Raw genomic sequence first — 15,912 nt, 5'->3', positions numbered from 1 at the left:
CCCACCCCTGCGAGTCCGGGTCCGAAACCATGGTCTTAGCACAGGATTACGTTTCTAAGGATAAGGGATTAAGAAAGCTCCGCCGTCCACCCTGGGCTGCCGTTTCCTGACCATCACCTGGATTTCTGAGCGGTCGGAGAATTTCTGTGCCGGAATCGTTCCCTCACACGTGGCCCCTGAATCACATCCCGAACCTGTTACGTGTATGGCTCCGATCCTTCCCCTGTCGGCCTCTCTTGGATCCTCTTCTTTCTTTATTAATCGAACAAAGCGCGCAAGCGGGGGGCTATCATCCATCCCCGTCTCTTAAATTTTCGAAAATGGCACAAAATAAATGGGGAATTGGCCTTGAGAGTTGAGTGCGTCCCAGGAATCCCAGTGCCGCGACGAAAACCCCTCCCCAAAAATAAAGAAAAGAAAAGAAAATTGCAACCCGTAGCCGCGGGAAGGCAGTATCATACACGTCTCTCCGTGAAACGACGCCACACTCCGAGACTCCTCTTCCGCCCTCTCTTGTCAGATCCGCTCCACAATCTCTAACAGACCAAAACTAGCTCTTGTTTCCTCTCTTCGCCTCTTTGAAGCTGGATCCATTGTTTCTGGTTTTCTCTAGCTGCATGTTCTGCGCTGGGCGAGATCTTCCGTTTCCTGTTTTTCCTGTTGAGTATTTTTGAGTCTCCGGCTTCAGTCTGGAGTTCCTAGAGCTGTTTTGGTCAAATTTTGGAATTTGGCCGACCAAGCTTTTCCTATTTATCTAGAGTGAGGAGGAGATTTGGTTACTCCTGATGTGTCTGGAGCAAATTCGAAGCTGTGCTTCACTACATGAGGTACGCTGAATCTTAGTTTTGTATGTATTGGTTGTATATGTTTTTAAGGCATCCCTGGAAAATGATTGTAGCGATCGAGTTTTCTTCTTGCTTGCGTTCTATATACACGAGCTCATGGAAATTTTTAATATTGCTGGTCATGCGACAATTACCATTAGTAACATTACCTGGCGTACGTTCTTTGATTGCTGTGCCCTGCTTTTTCGGTTGTAAATTAAAAAGCATAGGATTCATAGAAACGAGGTATTTGCCTCGATATCAGGTCTTTTTATTTATTTTTATTTCTGCATATTATTGCAGATGGCGTTCCCTGCTTTCAGATCTTAGTTAACATACTCAGTTCCAAAACTATGTGAACAGCGCATGTTGATTTTACTAGGTTGTCATCATTCATTTCTCTATCTTGAAATTACCAAAGGGAAATGAAGCTGCATTTTGCGAGTCGGCCCCTTTGGAGGTTGCCAAACATGTTTTTGGCTTCTGCACAGTTCTGTATGTTTTTTTTTTTCCTGCCGACAAATCTGTGTGGCAATTAAGAGACAATCCGAAATTTAGTTTTATATGAACCGTTTACTCTCGTGGCTATGTTTCTTCTCTCTCGCTCTTGAATTTCCCATTGCTTATTTGGGTTATGTACAACTTTACCACGATTCATGTCTTTTTCCGCTTTTCTTGTCTCTATGGGTACCGTTTCACCTATAGTTTCTTGATCTTTTAGTAAGTTCAGTAGTTCATAGTCTAAAATGCAAGTTTACGCTGATGGACTTGATTCATAATTTTGGTAAGATCGTCCATCCATTTCCCTACTCGCGTGTAACACATCATGATTATCATGTACTTGTTAATAAAACATCAGCTTTTCCTGTTTCTGAACTTCTCTCTTACCTTCTCGTAATTTTTTGCATTTATAACCAAAAGAAATAGGTCATGGCGGGTCCCGTGAAGGTTCTCAAATCGTTGAGAATGCTGTCCAGAAGCAAGAGTTTTTTCCAGAATGAGGTAATATTGTGATTCTTTGGACCTTATAATGTTGGATTAATCTTATTTCTGATTGTTCCAAGTGGCAATGCAGGCAGTTCATGGTGTTAAGTTTAAAAAGCTGCCGTTTATGTTAGTCTTTTTCACAGTTATGATGATATTCTTTCTGTATAAGACAACCAAATTTCAGTATCTTCATACAAAGGTACATCTGTCAAACACCTTAAACTATTTGAAATGTTCTATCTTTTACCTTATGTCATGTTGGGTATTCTCATGAAACGTTTGAAGCTATAAAATGTTTCCAGATGGAAGAAAGACTGTACCTGTTTGATGCGTTGAAGGTAATTCCTTTGCAAGTCATTGTATGTGTAAAGATTGAGTTGAAAGGGAAAGACATGATGGCATCTATTGGAACTTGTTAAAACTTTCCTAGTCTGCTCCCGTTTATCATTTTTCTGTACATCTACAAAGGTCTTGTTTCCTCTTATTCAGGAATCACTTCAGACATCTGCTAAGGTTGACTCTCTACCACGTGGAATCGTGGAGGCAAGTTCTGATATGGAGAAAAGGCCTTTATGGTCGAGTAGGAGCTCTAGGGCAAAGGTTTGTCCACAAACTTTGTGGCATCCTCTTTCTCACTTGATCTCTATACTTGGTATCCTCTTATTGAGGATGTTTGGCTACTCTCTTTTTCTAGCAAAGTTGCATCCAAATCTTTGATAGTCAAAATTTGGTGGAATTTGTGGCTAAAGTTATCCCTCTGTTTGTTTACCCAGGAAGATGAACAGACCCATCGAAACTTATTAGCAATTCCTGCAGGCATTAGGCAAAAACGTAATGTAGATGCAATTGTTCAGAAGGTAAATTTTATTTAATGCCAACTGATTTTCTCTTTACTGTGATTGCTATTACTCTAATTTTTGAAATTTCAGTTTTTTTCAGAGAATTTTACAGTTATATTATTCCACTATGATGGTAAAGTGGACGGTTGGAATACTCTCCCATGGAGTGACAAGGCAATACACATTATTGCTTATAACCAGACAAAATGGTATGTGGACAAAATTTCCCTATGTTTTACTTTGCCATAACTTAATAGTGAGGTATTTTAACTGAACTGGATTTATTTTAAAAAAAACGTGCCTCGTCTTGCATTTTTATACTCCAGGTGGTTTGCAAAGCGTTTTCTGCATCCTGATGTCGTATCCACTTATGACTATATATTTCTTTGGGATGAAGATTTGGGTGTAGAGAACTTCCACCCTGGAAGGTGACTACAACCTTTTCAATTTTTGCTACTGCAGCCACCCGAAGGAATTTTTCATGCTTTATTTTATACTAGGCAAGGTTCAAATTTTAGTTGATAAAAATGAGTAATGTTCACAGATACTTGGAAATTATGAAATCTGAGGGCCTAGAGATAAGTCAGCCAGCTTTGGACCCCACACTATCAGAAATACACCATAGAATCACTGTCAGAAACAAGATGAAGAAGGTTCATCGGTGAGTTTTTTTTTTTCCAAACTGGTGTCGACACTTGAGGTTTCTGGTGTTGGTATTCAGTCTTGCTGAAATTTATGCAGGAGAATCTATGAGTCTCGAGGCCACTTTAAATGTAACGCGACCAGTAATGGTCCGCCATGCACCGGGTAAGCTGTTTATTTTTAAGAATGTTCATCATTTTTTAACCTCATTTGATTGGTCTTGTTTTCTCTGATGCAGCCACCTTGTCTAAGATTAAATATTTGAAATGCTGATAAAAATATTTCCTATTTGCACTCTACAATCTTAAAAGAGGACAATATTTGAGCATATGAATGTAATTAACAAATCCAAGCAGAATTTATGTAATGACTTTTAGCCCTCTTATACAGTTTAAACAATTTTTCGTGTTTGATTTTTGCTAATTTATTTCATCAGGTGGGTGGAAGGCATGGCACCGGTATTTTCAAGATCTTCTTGGCGCTGTGTTTGGCATCTTATCCAGGTACTAAGGTTCTTTAGGGTACGGTTTTAAGTTATTATTTTTGTTGGAAGTGTCTTCATGGTATTTTCCATCATTTTTTACCAATGCCAACCCCTTAGTGTCAGCGCAAGCTGGCATTATTTTGGAATCATAGGCAGATAAGGGATTGTCCGTCCTCTATATGTACTAAAACTTCACTTCACTGGCAATATTCCTTTCACTGATGCAATATACTTGATATGAAATTCCTATTTTTGCCTCACTGTACTAGGCTTTCTAATGTACTTTTCAGCTTGTCAAATTGAATGTGGCCAATTCACGAACTTTTTTATCACGAGTAGAATATTAGTTATGTTTTCCTTCATAAACTTAGTTATGCTTTTACATTTTGACAGAATGATCTTGTTCATGGTTGGGGAATGGATATGAAGCTTGGATACTGTGCTCAGGTTCGATTTTTAGTACTTCATTACCTTTTCTTTTTTATTCATTTTTATTCTTTATTGAACAGCTTGGCTTTCTAGACGTGACAAGTCATGAACTGATTTGCTACAGTTACTATATGTAGCAGATCGCTCTCACAATTTTTCCTATTTGATTTTTAAGACAGCCAATGGCTATAAACTAAATGCAGTGCATTGGCCTTCTCAGGGGGACAGAACGAAGAAAGTTGGCATAATCGATAGCGAGTATATTGTGCATAAAGGAATCCAATCTCTTGGTGGATCCTCCTTGACAAAGGTGTAGTTGCCTGCTGTTATAGTTACCCTTTTTCTACGATTTCATTGTCAATGTCAACCATGTGTTCTGTTAGTTGATATGCATTTTTCATAACAAACATTGCTTAACCAGAATCAAAGTCAGCGACGGAACACAAATATAGATTTTTTTTTTAACAACTGTACATTTTCGAACTCCACTCTTAGTAGTCGATCATACTTCTGTTTTCTTGTATCTTATTGACGATTTTTCTGTGTTCATCTGCAGACTGCAGCGTCCATTCCCCTTGCCAACACTAACTTGGTGAGCACCATCTGATTCTAGCTTCATCTGTTAATGTTCATCTTTGCATTTCTCACCAATCTGCTTCTGGCTTCATCTGTTAATGTTCATCTTTGCATTTCTCATCAATCAGCTTCTGGGCTTCATCTGTTAAAGTTCATCTTTCCAAATGCAAAGAAAATTCACTTGGGCTTTCTTTCATGATTTACAGAAACGAAGTAGTCAGCCGGTGGATCCTCGGTCAGAGGTGAGACTGGTAACAGATACCCTGCATTTGTAGTTGATGACTAGTTGTTGGAGTTTCTTAACTTCACCACTTTCCCATGAGCAGATTCGCAGGCAGTCGACATCAGAGCTGGATATTTTTCAGCGGCGGTGGGAGCAAGCTACTAAGGAGGATAAGGATTGGGTCGACCCATTTGAGGAGCGTAGCGAAGGAAAGAGGCGCCGTTGATGCCTTACATACTTTTTCTGGAATCCACGTATTGTTCCTTGTGTTCTTTGTGGCCGGAGACCGAGTGTCATGTAATTAAATTTATTAATTCTCAATTGATCAGTTCCGTCCTCAATAAGGCAGAGGAGCTCACCCTTTACCCTTTATTTCCCACGTTCTTCTATTCTATTCGATGTCATTGACATTGTATCCTGTATCCGTCAATCCGACGCTCTCTTTTGTTTTTCATCAACAGCTGGGTAGGAGAAGCAAGTTCTTGGACTCGATTCACACAGAAGAGGGAAAATCTAGCGACTAAAACAACCAAAGGATCAGCAGTGAGCAGACGTGACATAAAACAGAAGAAAGAGAATTGCGCGACCGAAAGGGCGCCTGTGACATAAAAGATACAGTCGTGTAGGAGAAGACGATAAGAGGAAAGACTAAAAAAAGTACATAAGAGGAAATGCACGTCATGTATATAAAAAACGAACGGAAGATTGTAACTGCAATGTATATCTTTTTTCAAATTTAGAACTTACAAAATGCAGCGAAGTCTTCAGTAAAATTAACGTGGAAACGCTAAATTAATCCATGAAGAAGTTCAATCTGAATTCTGTAATCTATCGAAGAAGATGGAGTGATTGACCATTGAAATTGAGCTTCCATTAATGGTCTCTCTCCTCTGTTTTATTTTTCGTCTATACTCCCGGCGGCGGGGTCCCATCACACCGAATACATATAGTTCAGAATTCAGATTTCGCTGTTACTGGTCAAAATTCTAATAACGCGTTTGTTGATGCATTCAATTCCTCGAGGTTCCGAAGAAAACAAAGAGTAGCAAGGGAAGCAAACGCCGTACAAATTTCTTCTCGAAGATGGAAAATTCATGCAGGGAGAATTTTGTAGCCCGCGGTACCAACTGAAACCTTTGCAATCGTCATCGCCTGAAATGACACTCCCCTCTCCTCGGAAGCTCCAACACCTGATAGAATGACCAACTGATCTCTGTTCGTCATTCTTTCATCATTACCTGTCTCTCGCAGGACGGAGCACGACTGACGGTAACTGCTACTACCTATGCTAAAATTTTCGTCTGCATTTTTGGCTCTATCTGGTATGAAAGAAGAATCTGTTTGGAAATGCGAGGGCATTGTTCAGACTTCAGAGTTCAAATCAGCCTTTTCTCTCGAATTGGAACTGTGATTGAACCTCTACGCCGGGTTGACAGACGAGACGCACTGGCTTAGCGGATGCTGACAGAGGCGAGGGTATCGTCTAGTGTGGCTCGCGGGACACGGGACGCGTGAATGGCGTTAAAGAAAGGAGCAGCCCCGACCATTAGGGGAAATCTGGGCAACGAGAAAAGGGCAGGGAGTGGGTCACACGGAAGTTTCCCCCGCCAACAGTTGGTAAAAATTATACAAAATAGTCGTCTTTAAGGCTTTACCAAAGCCACAAAATAGCAGCGTCTCGCCTTCTTTCTCTCTGCTTTCTCACAGGTACGCAACGAACTCCGCGAGGGAGAGATAGGATCCCTAATATTTTGACGCCCCTTTGCCTCCGTTTCCTTTTGGTAAATCTTGTCATTCCGTTCTATTTCTTTCTTCTTTTTCTCTCCTGGATAACGTTTTTCGTTTTTACAGATCTCTTATTTGCTTTTAATCTGAGAGATCCGTCCAAAGTGATTCGGTCTAATGGCCGGAAGGTATGATAGCAATCCATTTGACGAGGAAGACGTGAACCCTTTCGCGGTAAGTTTGTGTTGTTCATTCTATTATCGATTCACATCTTATTCATTTTGTTCTTCTTTTAATTTACTCGTTTGAAATTTGTGAGCATTCCTCTCTAAGGCGTGAGCGTCTTGCATTGGGCATTCGTGTTTAGCAATGAGACTTTGTTTATCGTATATGATGATAATTTGATCCCCGGGGCTCAAGTATCAAACATGATGCTGTTGATAATCGTAGAAGTGGAATTTGTGTTGACTACGTAGGCCCGTCTATTGTAAATTTGTAGATCTAGGTTTCTGCTGAGTTACTTTGAGAAATTGCTTTGATTTCATCAGAAAAGGATAGATTCTGGGCAGCTGGAATATCTAGCATGGGACAATAAGTACATAAGACAGAAGTAGGTCTGCCATCCATGGAAAGGGGAATGCTGATTGTTTGAAAGTGTAGATTCTATGTACTTTAGATGCTTCCGTTGCACCATAAATCTCTGCCTACTTGAACCTAAATCTGCAAACATTCAAATTTATGATAATGAACTACTTATATCTACCAAGGCAATGAATCAGCAGTCTGAGGGGCCTTCTTTTTTGGCCACTGGTTACATGTAGTTGTAGAAAAAATCTTCTGGAATGTTGAAGCCGGTTCTTTTAATCTGGAAAGAATCATCAGTATGAAATGAAAGACATAAACAGGTCAAAGATGTGTTACATGATTTTTCTTTTCGAGCTCAGATGCACTGTTTGTCTTACATGGGTTTTTGTTACTTGTAAAAGAACCTTTATATCCAGACACCATTGGCTATAGATATTTGCTTTGGATGAATGAAGTGCATCCTTTTGCTATGAAGGAGCAAAAACTCCTAAGGAGACCAATCACAGAAACTCGTACTTGGGCCTTTTAACATAATCAAAGCTATTTCAACAAGCTAACCACATTCTTTGTCAGTAATGGGCCTTTTTATATGGTGCTTTGTCCACCTCATTTTTCATTTGCTACAGTGAAATGTGTTCCTGGCAGAACTTCAGAAAATTTTCAGATTCTTTGGTAGAGTATTGACTACTTACTCGGTTAAGGAAAAGAAAAGGACATTTAATCCTTACTGCCCAATTGAAGGTGGGGTTTTTTTTCTCAATGTCCATAAATCCTCTCTGAAGAGGTGAGAATTTGGTGGAAAGATCACTTTTCTAATTTATACTCTGTTGCCATTTGGTGCAAAGAGCATGAGTTTATGTAAGATGAAGTTTACTAATTCTAGTTTTCTGTCTCTTGTTAGATACTCTAATTTGGAAGTCTTGTATATCTTTTGGTTAGCTTCTTTTTGTTGTTACTATCTTTGTATATTCAAATAAGTCAGTCAGGTCTCTTTATGTCAATTTGTTAATCAGCTTCTCTTGGCGAAATAAATCTATTTTGGTTTTGAGCTGTACATTGCTAATTTAAGCAAGTTCTGATGAAAGGAAATCTGATTTCGTTGTGAGCTGTACCTTGCTAATTTAAGCGAGTTCTGATGTTCTTGTGACACCAGGAACCTGCAAGAGGAAAAGCCTCAGGTCAATCAAATTATGGTGGAGGTGCATTTTACACCACAGTAAGCTCCTCCTTTTTCACTTTGAGACAGGCATCAGTTTGTCACATGTTTGCACATTTTTTGTACTAGAAAAAGTTTAGCATTTGCTTAAACATCATGAAGGCTTACGTAGAATTGTTGCTAATTTTTTGCACCAACCTTTCTAGAACCCTGGGAGTGTCCCTTCTGCTGCAAATTCAAGGTTGTCACCTCTTCCTCCTGAGCCAGCTGATTTCAAATATGATCGTGGGGCTACAATTGATATTCCCCTGGATTCATCAAAGGTATCTATCTTATTGTTAAGGGAAGTGTTTGATAAGATTTAGATCCAATCGTTTGCCGGCAGTTTTCATTTTTGCTAAATATGTTGTCTTTCACTTGTAGGACCTGAAAAAAAGGGAGAAGGATCTTCAAGCTAAAGAGGCAGAGTTGAACAAGAGAGAACAGGTACATGCTTATGTGCCTGCTTCATAGTTTAGCTGGTTGTATAGTACTCTCAAACTCTAGATGTATCTAGGACTGCAGAATTTGTTTGCTTTAAAAATGTTTGAAGGCTCTGAAACTGTTGTATTGTCTTCTCTTTTTTCTTTTCATGAGCATTACTTAGCCTGTTTCGATTACCTTCCTTAGGAAGATGAGAGATGGTTACTCATAAGAATAGTTCCTTCTATATATTACCTTTTTTTTTCTAAATTTTTTTGATAATAGCGAGAAAGAAGGAATCCATTGAAGAAACTCCAGGGGGAGCAAAGAGTATTATGGGGGGGTTAGTGCACATGACTTAGGACATGATCTTCATGCGCATTACGCAGTTCATGTCCTGATGTCGTTAGGGGGCGCCGAAATTTATGTCATGTACATGAATATACATGAATCAAGAGTTCATGTCTCAAGAGTAACGGGCGGAAAGTGCTTTCCGCCCGATTTTGAGAATCATCCACTTGATTCTCTCGCACGGGCTCTCTCTGGCTCGACCGTCTCGCTTTTTTTTTTTCATTTCGCTCATTTCGTTCCCGCACAGACACTCTCGTTCCCGCAGCCCTCTGTCGTCTCCGTGAAGCCCGAGCTCTCTGCTCGCTCTCTCGTCTCCGCCGTCCCTCTCCGGTCTCCCTCTCTACTGCCTCCATCTCTCACTACAAACGTTCTTCCGGCGTCCTTCTCTTTCTCGGACTCGCTCTCCCTCTGAACCTCCCGCTCGCTTCTCCCTCTCTCTTATCTCTCTGTCTTTTCTCCCTCTCTTCTCCCTTTCGGCATCTCACTCCCTTCTCCCTCACGCTATCATTTTTTCCCCCAAAAGACCTTCCAATTTCTTGCGATTTCCCCTGTTTCAGTTTCGTTTTTCTTCGATTTTGACATTTGGACTTCTCGGCCTCCCTCTCTTCTCTCTCTCTACGTACCGTTGGAGCGCCGCCTCTATCGGCGTTGCCCGCCGCCGTCGCCGTTGCCCACTGGCCCGTCGCCGTCGCCGTTACCCGCTGGCTCACCCCTGATGAAGACGACGACCCTGAGGAAGACGACGATAGTTTAAAACTATCGTCATTAATTTATAAATTTTATTGATAAAATAATTATTTTTATTTATTTAATACATTTATTTTATAATTACTATATTAAAAATAGTGATTTAATAGTCATAATTAAAATATTTTTAAAATAAATATTTGATAAATTATCTTGGCATAATTATCCAATTGCTATAGTTAATTAAACCAATGGTTTTAAATTTTGTGATTATATATTATTAATTAATAATACATAAAATATATTATATACAAATATATAGTGTGTTAAATTTATGATTAGATCAATTTTTTCTCTTAAATTATTCATTTTTAGGTTAAAGTATATCATATGTTATTAATAACTCCACGTATTACTTTCATTTTTTTTATTTATAACGTTATTAATAACTCCACGTTATTTATTTATTATTTGTAATTAATCATGTGCGTATTTCATTGGCTCATATAATTACCATATTAATGCACAATAATATATCTAATTCAATTAATAAATATATTAATATATTTAATTATACATTAAATAGTTTATTCGTGTAGTAATAATGGTTGTTTTACCTAATTTGGAGTTTAAAGATTATATTGTAATTAAGTGTATTGTAAAGGTTTAGAGATTCTCTTGTTTTTTATGTTTTTCTCATGTTAGGGCACTAACACTAGAAACTGTTTTCCAGTGCACATGAAGTTGTCAACACTAACACCAAATGCGAAGATGATCTTCATGTACATGACTGACATGATCTTCATGTTGGACATGAACTTGATCTTCAAGAATCCATATTAATCTCATTCCCATTAAACTTGTTAAAATTTTTCCCATAAGAATGTGGAACATGCTAATTAATATTTTATTACTAATGCGGGCATAAACAGGAACTGAAAAGGAGGGAAGAAGCTGCAGCAAGAGGTATATTCTCATTCCAATTAAAAATTGTTTCATGCTATAGTAGTTTGGAAAGACTTCTTATGTTATGGTTCACTTTTCCTTTTTCCAGCTGGAATTGTCATAGAAGAAAAAAACTGGCCACCGTTTTTCCCCATTATTTATAATGATATTGCTAGTGATATTCCAATCCACCTTCAAAGGCTGCAATATTTTGCATTTGCAACATTGTTAGGTATGTTTTTTTACATTCCATTCCAATTCTGTGTTCATTTTATTTATTTAGTAAATGTCTGTTACTTCTGTTGAAATGTTGTAATACATTCTTTCATTGTAAGAATCTGCATCTTCATTTCAATGTTGAAGGACATTCTTTAGTTGTAGCACACAGTGTATCCTCTCATTATATTAATTATGATAATGGGTTGTTCTGGCATTCCAATTATATTAATTATGGAACTTTCCTCCATACTAATTTTAATCTTTTTTTGAATGATCAATTTCGGTCAATTAAAAATGGCATGCTTCTTAGTTGGTGATACAAAATTTCTGTTAAGTATCGAACATGTAGTTGAATGATTGACTTGCATAGCTTTATTGGGTGCTTTTTATTTATATTCCACTAGTTTGCTTACAACTGATCATGGACTTGTGCATACAGGTTTGTTTATATTGGTCATTAAGCAGAATTATTTCCTAATTGAGCTGGGTTTGTTGTATAGGCTTGGTAGCATGCCTTCTGTGGAATATAATAGCAGTTACAGCAGCCTGGATAAAAGGGGAAGGTAAACCTAAAAATTTAACCATAAATAATTCGTAGATATTTTCTTTTTTATAATTTTACTGATTTTTCACATGGGTTATAACATTGGAAATCAATGTCTTATGACTATTACTTTTTAGGCGTGAAAATCTGGTTCCTGGCCATTATCTACTTCATATCAGGGTGTCCAGGAGCTTATGTGTTATGGTATCGACCTCTCTACCGTGCTATGAGGTAGAGATACATAAATTATCTTTGTTAAGGTTCTTTTAATCTCTTACAAACTGCAGACTCAAGCTTTTACTCTTTATATGTATTTAGGATTTTACTGAATTGCATTATGTGGCTATTTCAGAACTGAGAGTGCTCTGAAGTTTGGGTGGTTTTTCCTCTTTTACATGGTGAACTTTTATTTTCCTTTCTCCTTTTGCATTGAAAAAGTTTGTATGTGTATAAATTTTGTTCATTAATCAGCTTTTTATTGTTATATTTTCATTGTATCTTTGAAAAAAAAACTGGCGGTGCTAAACTCACTTTTGCTTCTTTTATGTTACAGCTTCATATTGGGTTCTGCATCTTTGCCGCTGTTGCTCCTCCTATTTTTTTCAAAGGAAAATCATTGACGTAAGTAATATGTTCTATTTTTAGGTTGCTTTGTTTAAGGCATATCTGTGTTTTTGAGAGATACAAACTCTATCGTAAAAATCTGGGGAAAATAGGTGGGGGCACAATTATTTCAACTTTGAGATGTAAAAAAGTAATCCCATGGAATTTGATTTGCAATGCTACTGAACAGTAGAGAAAGTTGAGGTTGTACTTCATCGGGATTAGCAAGAAAGACAAGTTTTGATGTATTAAGTCTCTCTCTCTCCCCCCTGTCACATGAAAACTAGTTTACTTATGGCTACAGAAAAAAGTATACATGGAGTTAATGGTACATGAAAAAAGGGCAAACAGTGTCTGCTAAGCTAGCACTGAGGAGATTTGCTTCTTGTGAAACTCAAGTTACTGCTGAATTTTCTTGCTATTCCTATCTTTATGAACTTAGTGGAGTAGGTTCCATGAGGAATGTTGTTACAATCTAAAAAACTGTGAAAAGAAAGAGCCTAGAAAATGCTTTCACGGTAATTTTCTGAGTTAATTCTTTGTCTTTTTCTAATTCTCATGAAGACTTGGTGATTCTTAGCAAATTCAGCTGATGTTTCTCTTGTATTTTAAAATATTGACAGGGGTATCTTGCCAGCAGTAGATGTTTTGGGTGACCACCTTCTGGTTGGGGTATGTTGGAGAACTTGTCTTACCTTGCTAGTTTAACTTCTACTCTTTGGCTTTATTTTATATTAGCAGTGGATTTTATTTAAAAATCTGCACTTTTTAAACAGCACAAAAAGTGCAGTTTGCTTAAATATAGATATGCACTTGTATGGTAATCCAAGCATCTCTGCCCAAAACAGTGAGAAATTTTGACATCGAAATTCATTTTTGGCTGAATTATCACCATGGTTTTCTGATCTGGCGAGTCGACATGAGACTCACTGATATCACCATTTGCAGTGGAAAAAATAATTTTAAAAACTATAGGACTAATGTCTGTTTTGCCATTGACGGATTTGATCCCAAACCAACTAAATTATCAGTGAGAAAGATAAAGCATACTTTTTTAAGTATCTGATAATACAATACTTTTTCTCTGCTTTTTCTCTTATCAAGGGTTAAGAACAGTTGTTTTTGTAATGAAATGTGACTGTTGAAGTCCCGCCCCCCTAGTATGGATTCAATTTCTTAGAGTGAATCAACAACCTATGTGATTATTTCGTTTTCAGCGCTTCAATTTGCTTTTCGGGCAGATGCTGAGAAAAGCCTGCCTTAATTGGTAGTCTAAATTCTTGCTGTCAAATTTCTGGTAATTTATTGGATGAACTGATTTTGTTACAGAGTGGTGTATGTATCTTAAATTTGTTGGGGGGACTTATGATCTTCTAGCTTCTAGAGGAGCTTGATAATGAAAAAATCTCTTCAATTGGATGAGGCTAGAGACGTCTGTTTGAAAGCATTACATATTCCATACTAATTATTTATTTGTTTTTCATAGGTCTTTTACTTGATTGGGTTTGGATTTTTCTGTCTCGAATCATTGCTCAGTGTGTGGGTTATTCAGGTTTGATTCTCTTGCTTCTTAATTTAGATTGGATTTTTGCTCATCATCAAAACCTCTCCTCACTCGCACACTATTCCTTCCTCTTCAGCAAGTCTATATGTACTTCCGAGGGAGTGGAAAAGCAGCTGCTATGAAGCGTGAGGCTGCCCGGGGTGCTATGAGGGCAGCATTATGATCTACATAGTTTTGAACGGATAGCCAGAACATGCCCAGACAAAACATGTATCATCCTTGTATTTCAACCCGGGTTTTTTCCACACATGTTTCATATCTTGGCCTTGTGATTTTCCCCCCCTTTTTTTTGGTTAGTATTTGTACCCTAATGCTAGTGAGTGGAGCTATGTAATTTTGTATTGGAGAAGGTATAGTTTTTTTGGTTTTATGTAAGCTCCTCCTGACTCCTGATGTGGATCGACTTCTTATTCCATCACATGATATCTTTGGAGTGTGTAGGAGCTTAGAATGATTCTCACTATCTATCAAATGCCCCTTCATTAGGGAAAAAAAAACCCAGTCAAAAAGGATCGCATCGGACGTTTCGTCTATTTCCCAGTCTCTCCACATCTATTACTACGTGAACACAGAAATAAGAACAGCTTCAGAGGCAGGTTTTTGGCTCCTTTGATCAACAGAAAGAGACAATTAAAAGAAAGCTGTTGTTAGATTATCATATCATACTACTACTGCTACTAATTAGAGTCCTCTTTTATTCATCACATCCTCCTCTCGTACTAGAAGAAAATATATTCAGTCATAGATATTGATTCTTACTCATTGAAAGCTAGTAAGAAAAGAGTAGGAAGAAAGGGTCGGGAAATGCATCGCCCATGCCCTTCTCTTCAGCAGTAAGCCACACATTTCTTCTTGCAATCCATGGTGCAACCCCCACCACCTCCTCCACCGCCGTAGTTCTTGCCCGAGCGGCTGTAGGACGTGAAGCACTTTGCAGGACAGGTGAGCTTTCTCTTGTAGCAGGGTCCCTTCTCCTTACAGACCACCGTCTGCCCAAATGTCCCGCCTTTGGATATACCTCCTGAGGGCCCTCCGTAGCCGCCTCCATAGCCGCCGCCGATTATTCCGTTCCCGAGACCCGGGATGCCGATGTTGGGCATGTTGAAGTTGCCCCCGGGGCCGAAGAAGCCACCGCCGCCGCTTTCCTTGGACGATTTTTTCAGCTCGGCGGAGAAGGCATCGTCGGGATCCGTGCGAACCGCGGCGGAGGCGGAAACCGCCGCAAGAAGCGCAAGGGTGAGAAGCAGAAAGTGACTTGTTAGGGTCATGTCCGGTTTCAGGTGTGCGAATGAAGAAGAAGCCTTGTCAATGGCATGTGAGGATGAGGGAGCAGAGAGGAGTGTGGGCTTTTATAAGCAGGCGTGACAAGGAAAGGGTATTAAAGGGGGATGAGGTAGAGGGGCAGTTGAGAGCTCCGGCCATTAGGTCAAAGGCAATAAGTGTTCGCCGTCCCTTCCGTCACACTTTCTTCCCTTTGCCCCATCATGCCTTGCCTTGTGTTGCAGACACTCGCAGCAGGCTCATACAAGACCCAATTCATTTCTAGTCCCGGAAGTCTCCGCGAGTGCATGAATATATATATATATAGCAGTGACAGGGATGCTTGTATCTGATACTTATCAAAGAAGGTGAATTAATTCTGAGATAGAAGACAGCTTTATTAATAAATCAGTACATGGATGCTGTTCCAAAAAAAAGAAAAGAAATCAGTTTGGGGGTGGAGGGGTCCTTGCATGGTGCGCAGGAGGAGAACAGAGAGAAAGTGGAGAGCCGACCGACCAACCGCTAATTCCTCATTAGGAGTTGGCACAACGATAATGTTTCGTTTCGTTTCGTTTAATTTAAGAAAAAACCACGGGTTCTTTTCGTTTCAATCGGATTAATAAAAGGTTTACACTTGTCCAGCAAGATCTGTCACTGCTGAGAAATTGGGGAACGACCAACTGCATTGAATTGCATTAGCGGCAAGGAACGACGTGTGGCATAAAGGTTAAGGCTGAATGCACGGGCAGATCTAATTACTGTAGTATGAAGAGAAAATCTAGCGATTTCGTGTTGTACCCACCT

The 15,912-nt window shown here is 39.0% G+C and overlaps 3 protein-coding genes across 4 annotated transcripts; 2 read left to right on the top strand and 1 right to left on the bottom strand.

The window, feature by feature from the left end:
• Nucleotides 1-287: 287 nt before the first annotated feature.
• LOC137965702 (uncharacterized) lies at nucleotides 288-5,362 on the top strand. Its single transcript, XM_068812016.1, has 16 exons — nucleotides 288-827; nucleotides 1,746-1,826; nucleotides 1,900-2,010; nucleotides 2,114-2,149; nucleotides 2,301-2,411; nucleotides 2,585-2,668; nucleotides 2,741-2,859; nucleotides 2,977-3,078; nucleotides 3,195-3,311; nucleotides 3,392-3,457; nucleotides 3,729-3,795; nucleotides 4,170-4,223; nucleotides 4,426-4,515; nucleotides 4,762-4,797; nucleotides 4,988-5,023; nucleotides 5,108-5,362. Exons 2-16 carry the CDS (start codon nucleotides 1,755-1,757, stop codon nucleotides 5,228-5,230), a joined length of 1,224 nt encoding a protein of 407 aa, XP_068668117.1. The 5' UTR covers nucleotides 288-827; nucleotides 1,746-1,754; the 3' UTR covers nucleotides 5,231-5,362.
• Nucleotides 5,363-6,552: 1,190 nt separating this feature from the next.
• On the top strand, nucleotides 6,553-14,238 carry LOC137965579 (secretory carrier-associated membrane protein 1-like). Of its 2 annotated transcripts, none has more exons than XM_068811847.1 (14): nucleotides 6,553-6,711; nucleotides 6,856-6,963; nucleotides 8,468-8,530; nucleotides 8,677-8,793; nucleotides 8,894-8,956; nucleotides 10,903-10,936; nucleotides 11,025-11,147; nucleotides 11,635-11,697; nucleotides 11,816-11,909; nucleotides 12,031-12,076; nucleotides 12,232-12,299; nucleotides 12,905-12,953; nucleotides 13,768-13,833; nucleotides 13,922-14,238. In XM_068811847.1, the coding sequence occupies exons 2-14, from the start codon at nucleotides 6,907-6,909 to the stop codon at nucleotides 14,006-14,008; spliced, it is 930 nt and encodes a 309-aa protein (XP_068667948.1). In that variant the 5' UTR covers nucleotides 6,553-6,711; nucleotides 6,856-6,906; the 3' UTR covers nucleotides 14,009-14,238. The 2 variants fall into 2 exon arrangements, with proteins under 2 accessions (XP_068667948.1, XP_068667947.1); XM_068811846.1 differs by having other exon boundaries at nucleotides 6,553-6,785.
• A 135-nt stretch (nucleotides 14,239-14,373) lies between these two features.
• Nucleotides 14,374-15,383, bottom strand: LOC137965581 (uncharacterized). Its single transcript, XM_068811848.1, has one exon. It carries the CDS (start codon nucleotides 15,111-15,113, stop codon nucleotides 14,673-14,675), a length of 441 nt encoding a protein of 146 aa, XP_068667949.1. The 5' UTR covers nucleotides 15,114-15,383; the 3' UTR covers nucleotides 14,374-14,672.
• Nucleotides 15,384-15,912: the final 529 nt, after the last annotated feature.

The sequence above is a fragment of the Aristolochia californica genome, unplaced genomic scaffold, assembly GCF_029961685.1.
Source record: "Aristolochia californica isolate CCGP_79_NKW_82.1479 unplaced genomic scaffold, dmAriCali1.0.hap1 SCAF_5, whole genome shotgun sequence".
NCBI lineage: Eukaryota > Viridiplantae > Streptophyta > Magnoliopsida > Piperales > Aristolochiaceae > Aristolochia > Aristolochia californica.
The sequence above is the reverse complement of the archived record's forward strand: the minus strand, read 5'-3'. Positions and strand labels throughout refer to the sequence as shown.